General features: G+C 35.3%; 4 protein-coding genes across 4 annotated transcripts; 2 read left to right on the top strand and 2 right to left on the bottom strand.

Moving 5' to 3' along the window:
* The first annotated feature begins 1,210 nt into the window (after positions 1–1,210).
* LOC138944914 (uncharacterized) lies at positions 1,211–2,447 on the top strand. Its single transcript, XM_070315985.1, has 2 exons — positions 1,211–1,508; positions 1,669–2,447. Exons 1-2 carry the CDS (start codon positions 1,211–1,213, stop codon positions 2,445–2,447), a joined length of 1,077 nt encoding a protein of 358 aa, XP_070172086.1.
* Positions 2,448–2,523: 76 nt separating this feature from the next.
* Positions 2,524–9,951, bottom strand: LOC138931826 (nucleolar pre-ribosomal-associated protein 1). The gene is made up of 9 exons (XM_070292982.1): positions 9,518–9,951; positions 8,832–9,423; positions 8,356–8,649; positions 4,910–8,273; positions 4,549–4,676; positions 4,276–4,485; positions 3,935–4,155; positions 3,115–3,511; positions 2,524–2,908 (listed from the first exon to the last, which is right to left on the bottom strand). The coding sequence occupies exons 1-9, from the start codon at positions 9,919–9,921 to the stop codon at positions 2,645–2,647; spliced, it is 5,874 nt and encodes a 1,957-aa protein (XP_070149083.1). The 5' UTR covers positions 9,922–9,951; the 3' UTR covers positions 2,524–2,644.
* An 856-nt stretch (positions 9,952–10,807) lies between these two features.
* Vir (VIR_N domain-containing protein) lies at positions 10,808–16,508 on the top strand. The gene is made up of 5 exons (XM_070292690.1): positions 10,808–10,981; positions 11,356–11,468; positions 11,571–11,937; positions 12,127–15,760; positions 15,985–16,508. The coding sequence occupies exons 1-5, from the start codon at positions 10,928–10,930 to the stop codon at positions 16,275–16,277; spliced, it is 4,461 nt and encodes a 1,486-aa protein (XP_070148791.1). The 5' UTR covers positions 10,808–10,927; the 3' UTR covers positions 16,278–16,508.
* LOC138931681 (pentatricopeptide repeat-containing protein 1, mitochondrial) lies at positions 15,920–18,779 on the bottom strand. Its single transcript, XM_070292691.1, has 4 exons — positions 18,568–18,779; positions 16,995–18,217; positions 16,626–16,931; positions 15,920–16,492 (listed from the first exon to the last, which is right to left on the bottom strand). Exons 1-4 carry the CDS (start codon positions 18,659–18,661, stop codon positions 16,382–16,384), a joined length of 1,734 nt encoding a protein of 577 aa, XP_070148792.1. The 5' UTR covers positions 18,662–18,779; the 3' UTR covers positions 15,920–16,381.
* Between the last annotated feature and the right edge of the window lie 236 nt (positions 18,780–19,015).

Below are 19,015 nucleotides of genomic sequence, written 5' to 3'. Positions count from 1 at the left end.
GTTGATTCAAAAAAATGAAATGCTGCAAATGTCACAGAAACAATCACAAAGCAACGAAAGTTGCTTTGATCGGTTCGTTATGTCGTCAAAATAAAGAAAAAATATTTTAAAAATCTAAAAAAATTTTAAGTAAAAATCTTATAAAATCAAAAAAGAAAATGTCCGCCATTCTAAATTCAAATTTTTATCAAAATTACGGTGTAACATAATAAATTTTCCACACAGCACAGAAAAGAGGTATACTAATATAAATCTCTTTGCCTTTTTACATTTTAATATTTAATTTAATTTGTAAATCTTTAAATCGTTTTTAAATCTATTTATATTAATATAATTATTTTTATTAATTTAAATTATATATATATATATATATATATACGTATATACATATACATATATATCAATACATAACGCGTATAGTCTAAATAATAATAAATAATTCAATTAATAAAATACACATCGAGTAGTCTAAATAATAATAAATAATTCAGTTAATAAAATACAAATAATTTCCTCTATAAGGAAAATATATATAATTAATTTGAATATTAATTGTATAATAGATATTGTTCAATAAAAAAATTTAAACAGGGTCACAAAATGCAGCAGGGAACAAAATGCAATTAAATTGAAAGATGTGATAATTCTGCAAATTTTGCAAATCATGTAAGCTTGTTACTTTGGAGGCTTAATTCTCGAATTAATCTGGAGCAAAATTAATTAAAGATGTCAAGAAGCTTTTACACTAAAATTAATGGCAAATTTGTAAAGGTATGTGAAATAGATGATTTATAAAAAGATCACATTCTTCAAAAAAAATCCCAAAACAACTTTCAAATAATCATTGTCTTATTATCAAAGAAAAATTTCCGTTTTAGACAATTCTATAATCAAAGCTTTATAAAAATTTCACTAATATATATATATATATAGTCTCTCTTAATTCTCAAAAATAATTGATTTATTAACTTCTTTTATTTTGTCATTATTTTTGTAAAATTTTATTAATAAGAAATTTTTCTTTTTTCTTTTTATTATCTATATCGTATTCTTCGTTTCCTATATTTTTTTCTGTCTAAATGTTAATATATTTTTCCTTTGTATGTATTTTATATTTCATTTTATAACAGAACTCGAACTTCCACAAATCGAAATCAAAATTGCAATTCCAAAGATAGCATTTCATTCATTTAATACAACTTTTGGAAAAATGGCCGAGGCTCAAAAAATTTGCGATAGAGAAGTGCGCGGAATTCGATCATCCAATTGTTACTTTAATCGCATAAATAAAGATAAGATTGACAGAATTAAACGAGCGGAGGACATTATACAAGACCTGGAATGCCATGGGCCAGCTGGTTTAATACACATCAGTGTCTTAAGTAATATAATTGGAAAACCCATCCAGATATGGAACCCTAACGGTAGTTTAAATAGAATCATCGGTAATGGAAAAACGGGACGTCCCATAGACATCGAATATCATACGACCGATTCAGAACAGATAGGTCAGTTCTTAGCTAAAGAGTTTCAAACAAAAGTAGATAAAGGCAATTTATAAGATCCATATTTGCGTTATTCTATTTTAAGATGATTAATTTTATAATCCACTTGATACAAATTCAAAAAGCGTTAAAAATAAAAAAAATAAAAAAATGTGGAGAAAAGCATTGCGCGCAATCAAGACTTTTGAAAACCAATATTTCACTCTTGTTTGTAATCCTATCCACAATTTCCATCCCATCCACTTCCTTAATCCTTCTCTAGGACATTGGACTCTGAAATACGGGAAAGATCCCGATAACATCTCTATCGATTTGAATAGCTGTCTCTTTTCGGTGATCGGTTCTCAAATCGGACGAGATCCATCAGAACTTCGTAAATGGACAGTGCTAAAGCTAAAGAGCAAATTTCGAAAGTTGGTCAATCTGATAAACAAAATCCTAAGATTGGAGAAAAATGGCGAGATAATCTTGATGATTGGTGGGGCTCGTTACTGCGGTACCTCACCCAAGCATGCCAGGATTATCCTAGACAATTCGCAGGATCATAAATGCCACGGATTTTCAAATCCGGGCCATCCCAGAGGACACGCATATCATCCTTCTGGTTTTAGCATCGTGCATTATTCTCTAAACTCTGTAAAGACAGGTTTTCCAACACGAGCTGATCAAGACTATGTTACTCATTTGGCCTTGAGGACAGAACAAGCTCAAAATGCGATGACTGTCCTCAATAAAGGTCGTGATACAATAACTATACATGTAACTCCTAACGAATTAGGAAATTCGGGAAATTTGCCCAGAGTGATAAAATATACTAACGGAATAGAGGAAACAACAGGCGACATGAGAGATGTAGTTTTGGTATTAAGGCATCACGAAGGCCAATTCGAAAACCCGGACGCGGATGTTTTCGTGCAGACTTGTTATCCCAGATTGGCATAACTTAAAAAAATATAAATAAATCGAAATATATACAGAGTAATCGTTTATTTCGTAGAGAAATTGAATTTACAACAGACTTATTTATTTTAATTGCATTTCTTGCACTTTATTTTTTCCCATTTGTCTATTCTCAAATATTATACATTTCTGTTTCAATCACGGAAATTGCAAAAAAATGCAATTAAATAACGCAAATTTTATGTTTGTCTTGAATATGTTTTTAATCGCAGAAGTATCCTAAATAATAGAAATTTGTAATGAGTAACGTTCTCTGTTGAATTGTCGAAGCTATTCAGTAGATTTTCAATTATACTAATAATAGTTCCAATTTCTGTCTCACAAACGTTCTCGTCACGGTGAATAATTTCGTGCAGCCAAGGAAGTATACCGTATCCTCGTGCGAGGAGCAAGGCTGCCTTGGGAATTTTGGTAGTAGAGGCGATCACTTCCAAGATCAGTCTCTGAGAAAAAAAATCAAAAAATATGAGTTTATTGATATTAATATTTAAATCAAAGATTCATTTGCTATAAGGAATCTTTCTTAGAATCATATCTGCTCAATTATTTTTTTAATATACAAAACAGTAGGTGAATTAGATCTAGAATATTTCTTGATTGAAGTTAATACATGGAATGTATGCCAAGCAGAGAATTGTTTTTAGCTTACCTTAGTCTTGGTGTCTGATAGTATGCAAATGTAAAAATCTAGAAGCATCCTGAACAATACGCATTTCAGAGCTATATCTACATCGTTCTCCTTTCTCATGCCGTCCCGAATGTTCTCTAGGATCCAGTGCCGATGCGCATGATGTTCTATGTGTGAACTATGCAATAACTGCAACAGTTCTGGTATGGTGTTTAGATTCAATGCAGGTTTGGCCATTAGAAAGGTATGCAATGCCGAGTAAAGCGGATGCAGAGGTTGACTGGCGATCAATGAAGCCCTGGCGAGGAAAGTGGTCACCAGACAACTCAGACGAACATTCTTTAATGGACATTTCAGAAATATGATGCCATTTCGTAAAGCATCGATCAGACGCATCCATAATAATTTCTCTTTCGACCTGATAAATAGAAAAACTTAGATTACAAATTAAGGAAAACTGCAATAATTCTCGATTATTCAAATAGATTTACTGAGGATTTGAAAAGTATTTTTAATATATATGTAACGATAAATAAAAGATAATACTTTTCAAAAAAACAAATAAACTTTTGTACTTTAACTTTAAAGATACATTTCTCATAAAAGTATAGAAATATAAAAAAATTAATTAAAAAATGTTAAAAAATTAGCTAAAAATTGAGTTTAAAACTTGAAGAATTAAAATATGTAATCAAAACTAAATAATTTTAATGTACATGTATTATAACACACAAACATGAGCTAAATTAAATTATAAGCAATAATTTTTCTACATTGTAGGCCATTTTGAAATTTCTCATTATATTATGTAATCTGCTATTTGTTAAAATTGCTATCGTACTTAGACACTTCCAAGTGGAAATAATATCTAGAAATGATGGTGTATGCTGCCAACCGAATACCACTCGAATCGCTACAGCACGCGACAAATACCAATGCTAATATGCCGCACTGATTTATTTTGTGACACGCAATGACGTTGTTTTCCGCTAATAAAGAACACAATAACGGCAGATAAAATGCTGGATCATATACTTTGCTGTTATCATGTACTTCATCAACCTGCAGAAAAAAAGGGAATAAAATGGTTAATTTGTTATTTCCCAGAGGATAAATGACAAAAAAATCTATATAATATAGAGTATCGAAAAGAACATTATGATACTATATATACTGGCTTACTTCCAATGTCCTATATATAGGATAATTTCTTATAGTCTCGTTGATAATATCCTTATCGAACAAGTTAAAAACCTCGGAAGTGGAAGGTTGTCTCCAAAGGACAGTATCTGTCTCTCCCTTTACACTGTAACGCGTTGCCGCCGCGTTTCCCCATAAGTATGGCCAGTATTGTTGAAGTTTAATGCCATGAGCCTCATAATACCGAAGAATCTGAAATAGTTGAATGACATCGTAATTCTAATGATTGATGATATAATGACATTGATATATTACCTTCAAAATGCGCTGATCGGCATTGCTGAGAGTGGCGTTGTAAGCCGCGAGATAAAGAGGCACGTGCGAGGTAGTTATCACCGATTGATTCTTTCGAATGAGTATCCTGAGTAATTCGACCAGATCGTCTGTAGTTTTATAAAATATTCAAAGGAATTAAAATTCTTTATCTAATAAAATGTTCCTTGCACTTCAATGCTTCATAGCGTCGCAAATCGAAAGCAATTTTAACGAACGATGAAAATGAATTGCGAGTGGATATTATCGTAAAACATAAAACTATGATCAGACAAGCTTTCTTTATTCTTTCTTATATTTCTTCTCGAGTGACAAAAATCATTGATAAAATCATTGAATTTACCTTTGACGGTGGACGAACCGAGCATAACGTTAACAAACTCTGAATGAGATGTCGTCATTTCGAATAAAACCTTCACATATTCGTCATTCTCGTTATCTTCGTACGCGATATCGCATAAATTGCTCAGATTCTTCAATATATTCGATTGAATCTCGTCATCCTTAGCATCCTTCAGACCTAATTTTAAGGAGAATCTGGTAAATTGTGGCCACGAGTAACTCTTGTTTAGTAAACTGAAGATGAAGTCGCATTTAATTTTCTTTAAACAAACCACTGTATTGTTAAGCTTCTCGCATAATATTTTGATCTTTTGTATGTTCTTTGACTCCTTCTTCAGCGTTGAGGTCATTACATGCAATAATATCAATATCAGATCGGTTAAAGGCTTTTCTTTGATCGTTATCAAATTTTCGTGTCTCTTGTACAGACTTTCCAACAACTGCACGAAATAAATAGACACCATGTCCAATTTATCGCCGTTTTGGGAAATACTGTCACAAGTTTTTTCACATAAAGGACGATCAAAAGTGTTCTCGATGAGATAGGCGATTGCTACTGCGTTTTCTTCGATCCAGGGAACAGGATTTCGTGGCTCGGTTAAATATGCAGCAATATCGCTGCCATAACATTTGTAAAGACTTTGAAGAAATTTTTCGGTCCACTTGTATTTTAAGTTGCTACCCAATATTGGAAATACGATATCTCCTTGCTTCACATTCTCCATCTTGAGAAGGTATTTCATCAGTGATGGAATTAGTCTAGTATTTTTAACGATTAAGATCGCTATCAATTGAATCATAGACGCAGTAATGCCCTTTGTTAACAATAATGCAAAAGTGTCAGTACTGATACCAGCAATATTATGTGGAAAAATAGACAAGTATTTTGTCAAAGCTTGTTCCCATTTTTCTACGCATTGTATTTTATTAGATTTCAGATGCACCAGGTATAGGCTCAATTTTTCTATAAACTGTTCGTTCAATGCATTACATTGATAACACTGCAATATTGACTGTTCACTGCAATACATATCTAACAATATTGGAACGATATGTCCGAATACGGACAGATTTCGTTTATCATTTGAGATAAATACAATTTTCTTCAATTTCGTCAAAGCAAGTAGCAAATTCGCAATATCTTGTGCCTTCAATTGCAATATTTTCAATAATGCTATGTCATAATTATTACTGCAAGTTTCCAGAGGAACTTTTTCAATAATGTTTTCCAATTGAGCAAGGAATTTATTTCTAAATGCAAAGAAGATATTATAGACTTCTGCACTATAATGTTTCCCGAAAAAAGACACAACAACTTCACAGAGCTCTAGGATAGTTCGAGTTACCATATCTTCGGTCGAATCTTTGAACGCTTTTCCACAAAATGGTGAGAAATAATGCAACAGAATAGGATGCGTAAAGATACATTTTACGTTTTCTTCAAATATCTCCAGGCTTTTTAGATTCATAGATTTTGCAATATTTAATAGAGAAACAAGCAAGATTTTGCAGTTTTCATTTTGGATCTGTTGTAAGATTTTTCTCTGAGCTAACTGTGCTAAATAAAACACAGTCATCCTAAGTAAAGCCTTGATATCATATGAAGACAAAGAGTGTTTAATAATGATTTCTTTGTTGCCATATTTAAAACTGCATAAGTGATCATCGCCAGACAGCTTGAAAAAATTAATTATGTCTACCTCAGAATTCATTAGCAACATATTGCTCAATTTGTGCAATAACTTCAAAGATGGAAGCTTATTTTTTAAGGCAATTGGTCGCTCGTTACTCGACCAACTTTTTAAGTATTTATAGATCGGCAAATCGGTCATGATTTCTATCGCTATATGAATCAATACATCCGGAACAATCTGATAATGTAAAGTGTGAATTGTCACATAAGATAAATAACTCAAGATGACGATGGAATAATTTCTTGCTCTGATTTTTTCAAAAGCGCAACATAAGAGCGGCGATACCAATGTACAAGCTTGCATTTTACAAGGATTAAGATTTTCTTTGCTAAATTTGTTGAAGGGATGATTGATCACATTATCAGTGATTTTACCCAAATTAGTAAGTTCGTTAATTGAAGTTGTCACCGATGCAGAGAAAACTTTATTCAAAGGGAGAGAGTGGCCATTAGTATTAGAAAGAAAACTAATGGAACTGACCTTATCAAGTAACCGATTGATCTTCTTCACTTCTTCAAAATTAGTCATTTGCTCATTCCTCTGCATTATGTATTTATCATTATGCTTAATGGCGACTTTCGAGTTTTCTTCGTTGAACTTATTGAAACTATAATTAATTATATTATCTCTCTTTATATCAAAATTTAATTTTCCATTAATTAAAGATGATTCTATTCCAAATTCTTCTTTGCAAGGATTCGGGTTATTATTGGCCTTATCAAATAACTCATTAATTATATCTTCTGCTTTTACATCGAGACTAGCCACCTGGTTGTTTAATGTTTCTTCTGCTTGCGTTATGTTATTTATATATTTATCAATATGTCTGGTGCAACTTTTTAAAACGGACATAAACCAGTGTGTCAATTCTTCCTTCTCTTTAGATTCGATTATCATCAAGAAACCATTAATCCAAATATCCAGCTCATCATTACAGGTTTCAAACAGGCCTGTCGCGTTTAATAACATTCTAATAGTATCATAACTTTCTGGTGATGCTGTTTGATGAATCTGAGATAACAAAAAAGGAAGAGCTTCTTTGAAAGCTTTCTCTCTAGGCGCGAAGATGGAAGAGTCCAAAGCGAGCAGAAATTGTATTGCTTTCACCTTCATGCAATTTAGTCTTGTTAATTTGGCTCCTCCATCCTCTTCTTCACCATCCTGGAGATTATTTAAGCTTGATAGAAGCACATTCGGCTGCAAATTCATCGAATTATGTAACAATTCTGGGCATATATCTTTGTACGAATGAAGAACGTTCAAGATGATATCGAGATGATCTAACAAATCGGGGTTGTGAATATTTTCAGTATTTTCCGAATTTATCATATTAGCATCAACTTCAAAGGCTTGGTTCCATACTTTTAAGATCATTTCCAAGTTGGGAATAACCCTCAAAATAAAATCCGTAATCTGGTTTTGAACTACAAACATCTTGTGAGAGTCTTTTAAGGTAGAGAAAATGATTTTCAACTGAGATGTCATTGCTAGGAGAAGAGACAAGATCTCATGTCTAACAAGTAGACTGCTGTGACTTAATCCTGGCAAGATAGCGCTTTTTATAATTATATCCGGAACTGTCAAAGACAATAGCGTGTTTATCAATCTAGTTACATTTAATTCCATAGTACAAATCTTGATGCAACTGACTGGATCAAGCGATTTGATTATCTACAAAAAGAAAACTTAGTAACTCAAAATGAAAAAATAATGTGCAGAATTACAATTTGTATGTGCAGATATCTCATTCTACCTTTTTTACAAATCTAAGAAGACAAATCCATTTGGGCGACACGCGAGGTTCGAGAAATGGTTCAATGACACCATATTGCGAACGTATTAAATCCGGGCAAGCCCCCATTATTTTGATAACTAAGTCCGACGGCTTTTCATGTTCCCAAGGTTTCTCCAAGTTCTGAAGAACTGTATGCACCAACTGATTGTGCTTATTTTGTGAACTACCCAATGTTCGATCGTGGAAAATAATTCCATAACGATGTGATGTCAATAAAGTGATTAAAAATGCATGAACTGCATCATTAACGATCTAGATTATAATAGAAAAAATAAAGAAAAAAACATTAAGCACAGAAAATTTATATTTTTACATACATTAATATCAAACAGATCTATAATCGTTTATCAAACAAACTTCCTGTTAAACAGTTTTATATTGCATATTTGATGTTTTCGTAATATAAAATATCATATAAAGATTATTATAATTACCTCTTTGTCTGCTAGAAAGTCATCGCTCTCACCAGGATAGCGAGTTTTATTTTTGGGCCATTTGGTTGGGCCTTTCCAGTTATACAGTGATATTAGGTTTAGTACAACAGATGTAGAGAATACATGTAGTTTTATTGTTTTGGTGATGCTAGTGTTCTCCAAAACATATGTTTTCACAGTGGTCAGAGTCAGAGTAACAATGTCCTTGGAATCATACAACAAATCTGAGAAGATGCAGGACAGTAAACTACGCTTATCCAACAATGTTTTAATCACTGATGAATCTCTCTCCACAAGAAAAGCAAGAAGAAAATGGATGAAACATGTCCTGACATTTTGAGAATCCGTGGGCTTGTTGTGTTGTGTTAGATTCTCTAATACATTTCGTTGCAGTGATAGATGTGCAAGTAACTCTCTGGATAAACTATTATCCAAGGACACTACCGCTGTGAGCAGTTTCAATATCACTTTACGCTGCTTGATATTACTTTGAATTGAAAGCATTGAATGTATAACAGACATGTATGAATTCAACAAGTGGCGACATGCTTCCACTGCATTATTCTGATATTGAGGATATTCTGCCAAGATCCTATAAACAAAAAGATATGTCTGATTAATTAAAAGAAAAAAAAAGAAAGAAGATATCAAGTATTCGTAAAGACACAAAAGATATATAAACATACTTCATGAGTAAGATGTTAATTGCGGAAAAGACGGTAATGGCATTAATAGTATTTTTCTTGTCAGAGGACTCTAATAGTCTCAGAACTTCGAGAACACCACCACCAGCGAGCAAGTACTCCGCTGCAAGGTCCCTTTCCTTGTTCTTGTTGCATATCATTACGAACTTTCTCAGAGCGTCTAAACCGTTAGATGAGGAAAGAAGTGCTCTCAGAGATCGTCCGTTGAATTCATCCCATTTCTCGTTGCAAATAATGTCTTTTGTATCATTTTCTTCCGAATCTACATCACATTTAAGTTCTTCCTCGATAAATCCGTTGATCCTTGCCTTTTTCGTCGGCGTTTCATTCTTACTCTGCGAGATTCGCTTACTCGATTTTCTTGGCTTGAGGACCGCATCATCCATTATCACGTGTTTATTCGCACATGTACCACATGGATGCTACCATAGTTTTTAGCCATAAACCTTAGAATGACATTAGATGTATCGTGCAAGGTCGGTATTCATAGTCAGTCCTTACATTTAAGACCGTCTTAGGCTGATATTACATTTGTCGTACGACAAACTTTTTAAGCGCATTGATTAGATAATTTCTAGAGACTCAAAAAAGTTTCTATTTTGCAGCCAATCAATATGCTTAAAAAGTTCGTCGTACGACAAATGTAATATCGGCCTAAGGCACAATCTTAAGATGTCCTAAACCAATCACAGAGCCGTATTAGCATCTTAAAGCCCGTATCAGACTACGCATTGAAAATTGAGATTAAAGATTGAAGATTAAAATTTGACCAATTAGGACAAAGAAATTTTAGTCCCTTTTATTCTGATTAGTCAAATTCCAATCTTTAATCTTCAATCTTCAATTTTCAATGCGTAGTCTGATACGGGCATTAAGACATTATTTAAGACAGTCTTGAAATAAGAACTGACTATGAATACCGACCCAAGTCTATCGAACATATCTGATTGGTTATTGAATAGAAAATTTCTAGGAGGTTTTCAAAGTTTCTTGCAATGACAGCCAATCAGTGTATCTGATAAAACTCGTTATGCGATACATGTAAATAGCATCCAGGGTGATGCCAATCCAGTGTTTCAATGGCTGCGTTCAGCAGAAAAAGCAGCTTTGCAACTGTTGTAAAATTCTTTAATATGATTGGTTTATACATTTAGATCCGGCAGGAACTAAGGGCAACAACCAATCATATTAAAGAATTTTACAACAGTGCAAAGCTGTTTTTTCTGCTGAACGCAGCCATTTATGCTTTAGCTCGATATAAACATAACCAAATAGAATAAAAAAGATAAATAAAATAGATAAAATGGAAAAGAGAATAAAAAATACTCAGTTTATTATTAATAATTAATTGTTGAAGGATCAAATATTATTCGAAAGTGTTCAATTGGAAACATGGATAACACTGAATTATTATTCTTTGATACATTTTCCCACGACATTTCAGAGGTTTGTTTTTTTATTACATAGATTTAATAGAATTAAATCTAAAATGAAGCTTTAAAAAAACAAGAGGAAAAAAACTACCTATTCGAATGATTATTAAAAAATTACTTTTGCATAAAATCTTAAAAATTAGAAAATCTAAATACTTACTGAAAATGGCATTGTATTATATATATCATAATTTTGTTTTCCTTTTAGAAAAGTATAGTATTAAATTTACAATATCGAAGAGAGAGAGAGAATTTCCAGATTATTTTATTTATGATAATTTTCCTAAAAGAAAAACATGTAACATAAATGACTTCTATAATTTTTCCTACTTTAGAAAAAATTGTTTTGAACATTTGTGAAATCTCATTTCTCTCTCTTACTTGCAGGAATTAAATTTGGATTTGGTACAATTTCCCAAACCTGTTTATATCAGCGAAGTGAGAATAATTCCATTAGGTGCACGAGTACAAGCGGACTTTCCAGGAGGTGTGCGACTTGGGTAAGTAGTGCTTTATTTTTGATATTGATAACCATAAAAACTTTTTTGGTTACATGATATTAGTGTTCCAATCCCTAAAGATAAAACTTGTTATCTTTCCAGAGCAACCAATCCCTCTCAATTTGAAATTGAGTTCTTTGTGAATGATCTCAGTAAACCTGGAGCTTCCACATTTGAATTTTTGGGAAATTTAGAATACAAACAGAATATCCATATTCAATTGGAATGTGAACGGAAACAGATTCCAACTGATGGTTTAGTGTTAAGAGGATGGTACACCACTATAACACTGGCAGTGTATGGTACATTGACTAAATCACTGAACAATCCTCAGGAAATCGTAAGTTCAGCAGCTGGATCCACTGCTTGTGTTAGTGCACTCGAAGAAAATACTGAGAACACAGCACAGGTTTCCTCTGAACAACAATCTGAATGGTACTACGAGAATCAGCATCAAACAAATTCATTGGTAAAGACACCTGCATGGTATTGTTGCAATGATGGAATTTATTCTAAAGACATTTTCTAGACAAAAATTATCTAAAGGATATCGAGAAGACGCATCTTAAAGATGTACTTTAGATGTCTTTCAGATGTCTTATTTTAATTCAATATATATTTAATCCCCTACTTAAGTTTACTGTATTATCACCAACAGGAAACATGCATAACCGCAACTCCACCGCCTCCAGTTCAACCAATACAAGTAGTAGAACCATCCAGAACATCCGCATCAGATACTGGAAAGACAGAATCAGTGCAATGGGAAGAAGAGACGTCTAACGCGAGCGAAAAGATCTCAAAAAGGCCTTCGTCTCCTCCTACCGAATCTCTAATTTCCCTCAGCCCCGAATCTATTTCCGCCGAGGAAGAGGAGGCAGAGCAACAGGAAGCTGGCGAACAGGAAACTGGCGAGCCCTTTGAGCCTATATTATCGGACGAAGATATAATGACTGATGATGTTCCGCCTGCAGTCGACTTCGAATGCGAAACCTCGCAGATCGACGAGATTTATACGCTGATACCACCAGATTTGTTGAATTTGGAGAAATTAAGTAATTTGGAAGACATCTGCGTGAACCGCGAAACTATGTCAAAGATCAAAGAGATTCTCCAGTCTTTGTCCAAATCGGTTTCGCATTTCCACAATGTATCGGGTCAAGAGAAGGAAACGTTTGTTCACAACTGCGAAACTTTGTGCGCCATATTAAGTCCGTTTGACTTCAATGCAGACGATATCGATAACTTAACTAGTATCGTCAATGCCGGCCTGGATATGGAGCTTGCTAGAGCTCAACCGCAACCGGCATATAAAGTACGTCATGTGAAAGTAGGAGTTCGTTTGGCTGAAGCACTTTGTCGATTATCGAAGGGTCCAGAGATCCTACTAAAGGTCGAAGTTCCATCCAAATTACTGTCTCTTTGTATGCGCGAAAATGTGGCTTTGCCGGTGAAACTTTCCGCTCTGCGAGCTCTCGACGCCGCGCTGATCAGTCCTGTAATCGTACAAGAGTTTCTAAACTCGAGGAACAATTTGTACAGCGAGGCATTGACGATGTTGGACACGGCGAAGCTAGCCCGCCTCAAGTATGCCCTCAGCTCGCTTCTTCGCAAGGTCCATGTGTACGAATATCTGGAGGAAATCAGAGAATTCGACGAATTCGGTCTAACGGAATTGATGAACACTTATGTGTGCGCCCCGACGTTAATGGCGCAGCCTAAACGTCAGTTACCGGCTAGCGCGCAGATGGAATTCGAACGAGAACACGCTCGCAATCCTCGCGCGCATCTAATAGCTTATTTCGAGCACCATAAGCTAATCTATCGTCTTTTATTGGCATTATCCTCTCCCAATTGCGACTTGAAAACAATTAAGTTAATTCGTCGTTTTCTCCTACATCTCTCCTGTACGAAAGACGGCCTGTTCTATCTACTGAAGGAGACGGAAACGATTCGATTGATGTTGAAAGCTTTAAAATACGAATTACCCGGAATTGGCTGCATTATAGCGTGGCGTCTTCAGGTTGCACAATGTCTGATTCGCCTAAAACAGACTTCCGACTGGACGATCCTGAAAAAATTGCATTCTTTTCTTGCCTTTCCTGATGGTTTGCGCGCTATTATCACGATTCTACCTTTAGGCGATTTTATAGACATCCTCATCCCCTTTCTATCGGATTCTAATCTTTGCGAGTTTGCCGCCGAGATTATCTCTGCCATTGTCCGTTATTCCGATAGAGTAGAAATCTTCCAGAATCGAGCGGAACTGATACTCGACAAAGCTCGCGAGCATGCAGTTCTTAGAGATGTGACATCATACTTGACAACCGCCGCTCAAACTTCTCACTGGGATTACAACGATGTTTCTTTGTTGGTGGCAATTATCAGGAAAAGCGCGGAAAAGGCTGCATCACTTCATGGCCAACTAATTACTGCTTGCAGGATTTTATATTATCTTATTTTTCCATTTAACAACGACATCGATCCTATGGAACCATATATCGAGCTCAAGTACAGGAATGCCCTGACCCAGCTCTTCGCCGCCGATGGTCTTACCGCTCTGATCGCCGTAATGATGAACGTGTCCGATTTCTACGAGCAACCATTCCTTCATCGCGCCGCCCTGACAGGTCGCAGAGGTATGGCCTTGATCGCCTTGTTGCTACCCTGTGTGAAGTTGACCAGAGCGCTGCTCGAGAGACTTGTCAAATGTATGGCGACAGACTTCAAAGATCTTACGGCTGTTGTTCCGCTGCTCGGAGTTTATTGTTTAATCGAAGCCATTCCGTCTAACCCGATGATGCAGACTCTGTCCGAGGAGATTGTGGAAACACTGCTAGTGTTCACCCAAGCCGTCGATTCCGACGGTTCCGGCAATGTGGCTAAATCACTGTGGACTCAGATGCTTGGTGAAGTCCTGAAAATGGTCTCCCTCCGCCCATGCAATTTTGTACCAGGTTTGAAGCTGTTGACTCGTCTGCTACCGCCTGTTTTAACGCCGAAGGAAACTGCTACTGAAGATGCAACGAGAATCTTGGGCTTGCGGAAACTCTGGTCAGCGCATCTTCAAGCTCAGGCCGTAAATCTCACCGAAACCCTACGACTACTATGCGCCAGTTGGAACAGAGATGTTTTGCTACTTTTGTCGACGGTTTGTAAGCAATTGAGTGATCTAGCAGCACCGACGGCTCTTCTAGTTGGGAGATGTCTGTTAGACGGTATTCTAGTAGCCACTCCCCTAGAGAACAATCTTCCTATCCTCGCTCTAATCAGCGACCTGGTCAGGCATGCGCCTATGAAGGCAACTCTACTGACTTTGACTAGTCCCGCATCCAGGGCGCAAGTAAAATCCGACCAAAAGTACCCGCCGGTCATTGAGATGATGTGTACCATTCTGAAAAATAACGGCGACGTGCATGTGCAATATGAGATTCTCGGCATCTTTGAGACTCTGTGCGATTGCAGCCTCAGCTTGGTACAGGAAGACAGCGAGTCCTTCGAGAAGAGACTGAGGCATTCAGTACCCAGCAAGGAACCTCTCTTGTCTATCCTCACGGTACTGATCGAAATCCTAGCGACTAGCACAAAGTTCCAACTGGATATAATAGAAAATACACTGCACATTCTCTTATCTCTTAGTAGTCACAACTATGGCTTATATCATGTGAAGAGCTGCCTAGAAAATAATCCCGGCGCTTTATGCGCGCTATTAGACCACGTGTCCACTTTGGAAAAGCCTGAAACGAATTCCATTACGGACTTAACTGTGACTTTTCTGGAAAATTTGATTGCTTCCGACTCTGAACGGAGATCCTTGCATTTGCGTACGCAGCAACTGGTGTTATTGATTTCTTGGGAAAAAAACGACCATCCCTTAGAGAAATTAAAGCGAGCGGAAGAGTTGGTAGAAACTTTGAAAGCTGCTGAAGAGAAAGAAGAGAAAGAACCTATCCCGGAGATGTTGGAGCCTTTATTGCCCACTCCGGAAGCTCTTTTAAACCAGTTCTCGCAAAGATATCTTGGTGCGATTAGTAATAGTCCATTTCGATCCAAGAAGTTCTTATTTACGATGGCTAATCAAATACAAGCCGAGAATACGGTAGATCTATTAGCACTTGCTTCTGAATTACTACCTGCCGATTTTAATTTATTAGCAGAAGCACAAAATTTATGCTCCAAGACGCCTCCCGACGATGCCACTCAACCTCTACAATCGAAACCGCAGGATGAAAATCAAGAAAATAGAACGGAAAAACAAGCTTCTCCAATGGTTAAATCGAAACAGCCGTTTGGTAAGATTATTAACGATCTATTAAATGTTTTTTGAATTTAATTTCTTTGTACTTTGTGAAAAAAGTAAATATTGAAGAAACGAGATTAACAACTCAATTTTTGATTGAAAGAATATCGTTTGATTCTTCATATCAATTATAATCAATTACTAATAATTATAATCAATCATATCAATTACAAAGCGGTCTCGTTCGGCAATTTCATATTTTCTATTTCTTTTTAGTGACTCCAGTACGAGGTCGAACACAATTTACCAATTCATTACGGGGTGGCCCAGTGGGTGGAGGAGTAGGTAGAGGAGCTGATCCTTTCCGATCGAGGCCCCCCAACACTTCTAGACCACCGTCTCTTCATGTAGATGAGTTTGTAGCGCTAGAAACTTGTGGAGCTCAGCCGACGGGCCCTACTGGGTATAATAAGCTCAGCATTCGCGGAACGTGCCCGTCGCGTGCCATTAGCGGCGGTGGCAGAAGTCGACCTTGGGCGCAAGAAACTCGTCCTCCTTACCTTCGCTGACTCATTTTTTTCGTTTCATATATGTATATATTTACGAACATATCAATAATGATATAAATTTTTCCAACAAATTTACGCGTTTTGTTGAAATAATACATTTAATTTCACGACGAATTATTCTTGTCTTCTATCATCTTTTGCCATTTCAGATACTGCTGTTTAAATTTCTCAATGTGCTTCTCTAAACGTTTCAATTTTCGAAATCTATATTTTCCCTGCAAAATATATTATTCTATGTATATATGTTTGTGTATAAAAAAATTTTAAATATTATTTTTAACTTATTAAACACACAAGAGAAAAAATATCGATTCTAATAATAGTTATGACAAATCCTTTTCAACATACTGTCGGTTTTTTGATATTCGATAATTCTTTCGAAAATTTCTCCACTTCTTCGATGGCTTGCGTGTTTGGTCTCATTTCATTTTTCAGCATATAAATCATAACATATAACAGGTATTCAAAGTTTTTCTTATGGCAGGCTATGTGGATGAAAGTACTCATGATTATACTATTGGGTCTATAACTAAAAGCCTCCATTCCTTTCAAAAATTCTTCAGCCTCTCTACGTTCTTGACAACCGAGTGCCAGGACTCCGAAAGTCATCACAGTTGGGGAAAGATTCCTCTTCTCTGTCATGCTTATCACTTCCTAAATTATTAAATTGCATCATGCGTTACTCGAATGATAAGATAAAAATTTTGGATAGCTTACCTTCGCAGCTTTGTAATCAAATCGCATGCTACGCCTTTTAATAAGCATATTGAAAAAATCAATATCCAACTCGATATTTCTTTCGTCTGCAGCTGCAATGAGTAAATTCTCAGCTTGCACTGAGTTCGGAATTAAATAAAGAAGCAACGTAATAGTTTTAATGTCGGGTTTGACTTTGCAATAAGCCATTCTACTTAAGAATCCTTCCATACCACCAAATAAAATCAAACGATTATTGACCAACACATCATTCAAATTTGTCGATTCTATCTCTTTCTTTGAATTAATATCATCTTGTGTAACTTTTTGTCCTTTTTCCGCTAGTAATAGTGTACTTAAAATGGGTGGAGATGCCAACAAGTCTGGCCTCTCGCTTTCCTTCAATATAATTCTACTCTTCTCCCATCCCGAGATAAGAATGTCATCAAGCTTTAAATTCCCCAATTTGGTGTCTCTGATCGATCTTAGCAAAAGATTATATGTAGTCAAAGTTGGATTAACCTTTTTTAGACGCATTAAATGCCATATAATCAAGCTGTGTCGCAAGCCAGCCTCCTTATCAGCAATCGCTCCATGGAATAACGAATTGTAAGTACTCTCTCGAATAGGAATTTTATTGTCTCGCATCTCATCTGCTAATTTAAAAACTTCGACAATCTGATTGTGCCAACTGTATGCTTTTATCATGATGTTGTAATGCGTTTCATTCAATGGAAACTGCTGTTCATAGAGCGATTGTCGTAACCTGTTCAAGTGTTCTAGAGCTATCTCGTTCTTATCACACACAGCGCATGCATTGAACAAAGTGGTATAGGTTGGTGCATTTGGTTCTAACCCCTCTTTCTTCGCCTTATTATATAGACGGAAACATTGTTTTATGTCGCCCTGTTTGGCGAAAGAACACAATAGCAGATTGTACAAATATATTGTAGGTTTGTCCCGATTTTTCTTTATCAGATCGAGCACTTTCAGAGCAGAATTCAGATCCTTCTTAGATAAATGTGACTTGATCATTTTAGCGTACCCTCCTGGACTAGGTTTCAGTCGACGTGGAATACGTGCTTCGGTATTTTGGAATTTCTCCTCTTCCTGCTCCCTTTCATCCATCTTAAAGTGTTCAAATTTCCTGCCCGATATGTCTCCGAAAATATTGGCAGTCTTCGGTAACTTTTGTGTACAGAAATTACTGATCGGAGACTGCCATCTGAGTTGCTCATTTTTAGCTGTAATAAATATAAATTTAATTGTTTCTGTCATTATTAATGTGCTTAAACTTTTATTAATTAATTCCTAAATGTTATTTTCAGAAGATAATTTATACATATATAAATAAGAAATAATAATATATAAAATAATAATTCTATATAATTATTATTTTATATATTATTATTTCTTATGTATATATATATATATATATATATAAATTATTTATGAAAATATACGGGATGTAAAGTAGTATGCTTAATTTATTTTCTGAAAATATAATAAAACAGAAAATCTCGAACTAATTGACAAACTATAAAGCAGAATCATTATTGATATTAATTATTTGTTATTTATTCTTTTTACATACGTTGTTCATTGCATGTGATCATATGATTGAATTCATTGATATAACCTATGACATTTCTGAGCTTGATCGACATGCGAAGTTTCGGACAAAACATTTTGCACACCAAAAAATAACTGCATTAAGAAAATAAACTTCGTTTCTATTCGATAATTTATTTTTATAATACTGGAACCAACTGAAACCGTACAAAAATTGTATTGAATTAAATTAGGTTATGGCTTTAAACATTTAATATACGTAGACCATAGAGTGTATATTGCTGTGCAGCTAAGGCCGGTATTCATAGTCAGTTCTTATATTTAAGACACGTTTTAAGCACAACTTAAGATATTCTAAACCAATCATAGAGCCGTATTAGCATCTGAACTAACTGACTATATGAATACCGACCTATGATGATTTTATTACATGACAAACTCTGCGTTGATTGGCTGCTATTGCAGATGAT

This window comes from Polyergus mexicanus, unplaced genomic scaffold (assembly GCF_030449975.1).
Source record: "Polyergus mexicanus isolate NDT 795.1 unplaced genomic scaffold, iyPolMexi1.0 SCAF_3, whole genome shotgun sequence".
In the NCBI taxonomy this organism is placed as follows: domain Eukaryota; kingdom Metazoa; phylum Arthropoda; class Insecta; order Hymenoptera; family Formicidae; genus Polyergus; species Polyergus mexicanus.
Note: the sequence above shows the minus strand (reverse complement) of the source record. Positions and strands in the feature narration are given on the sequence as shown.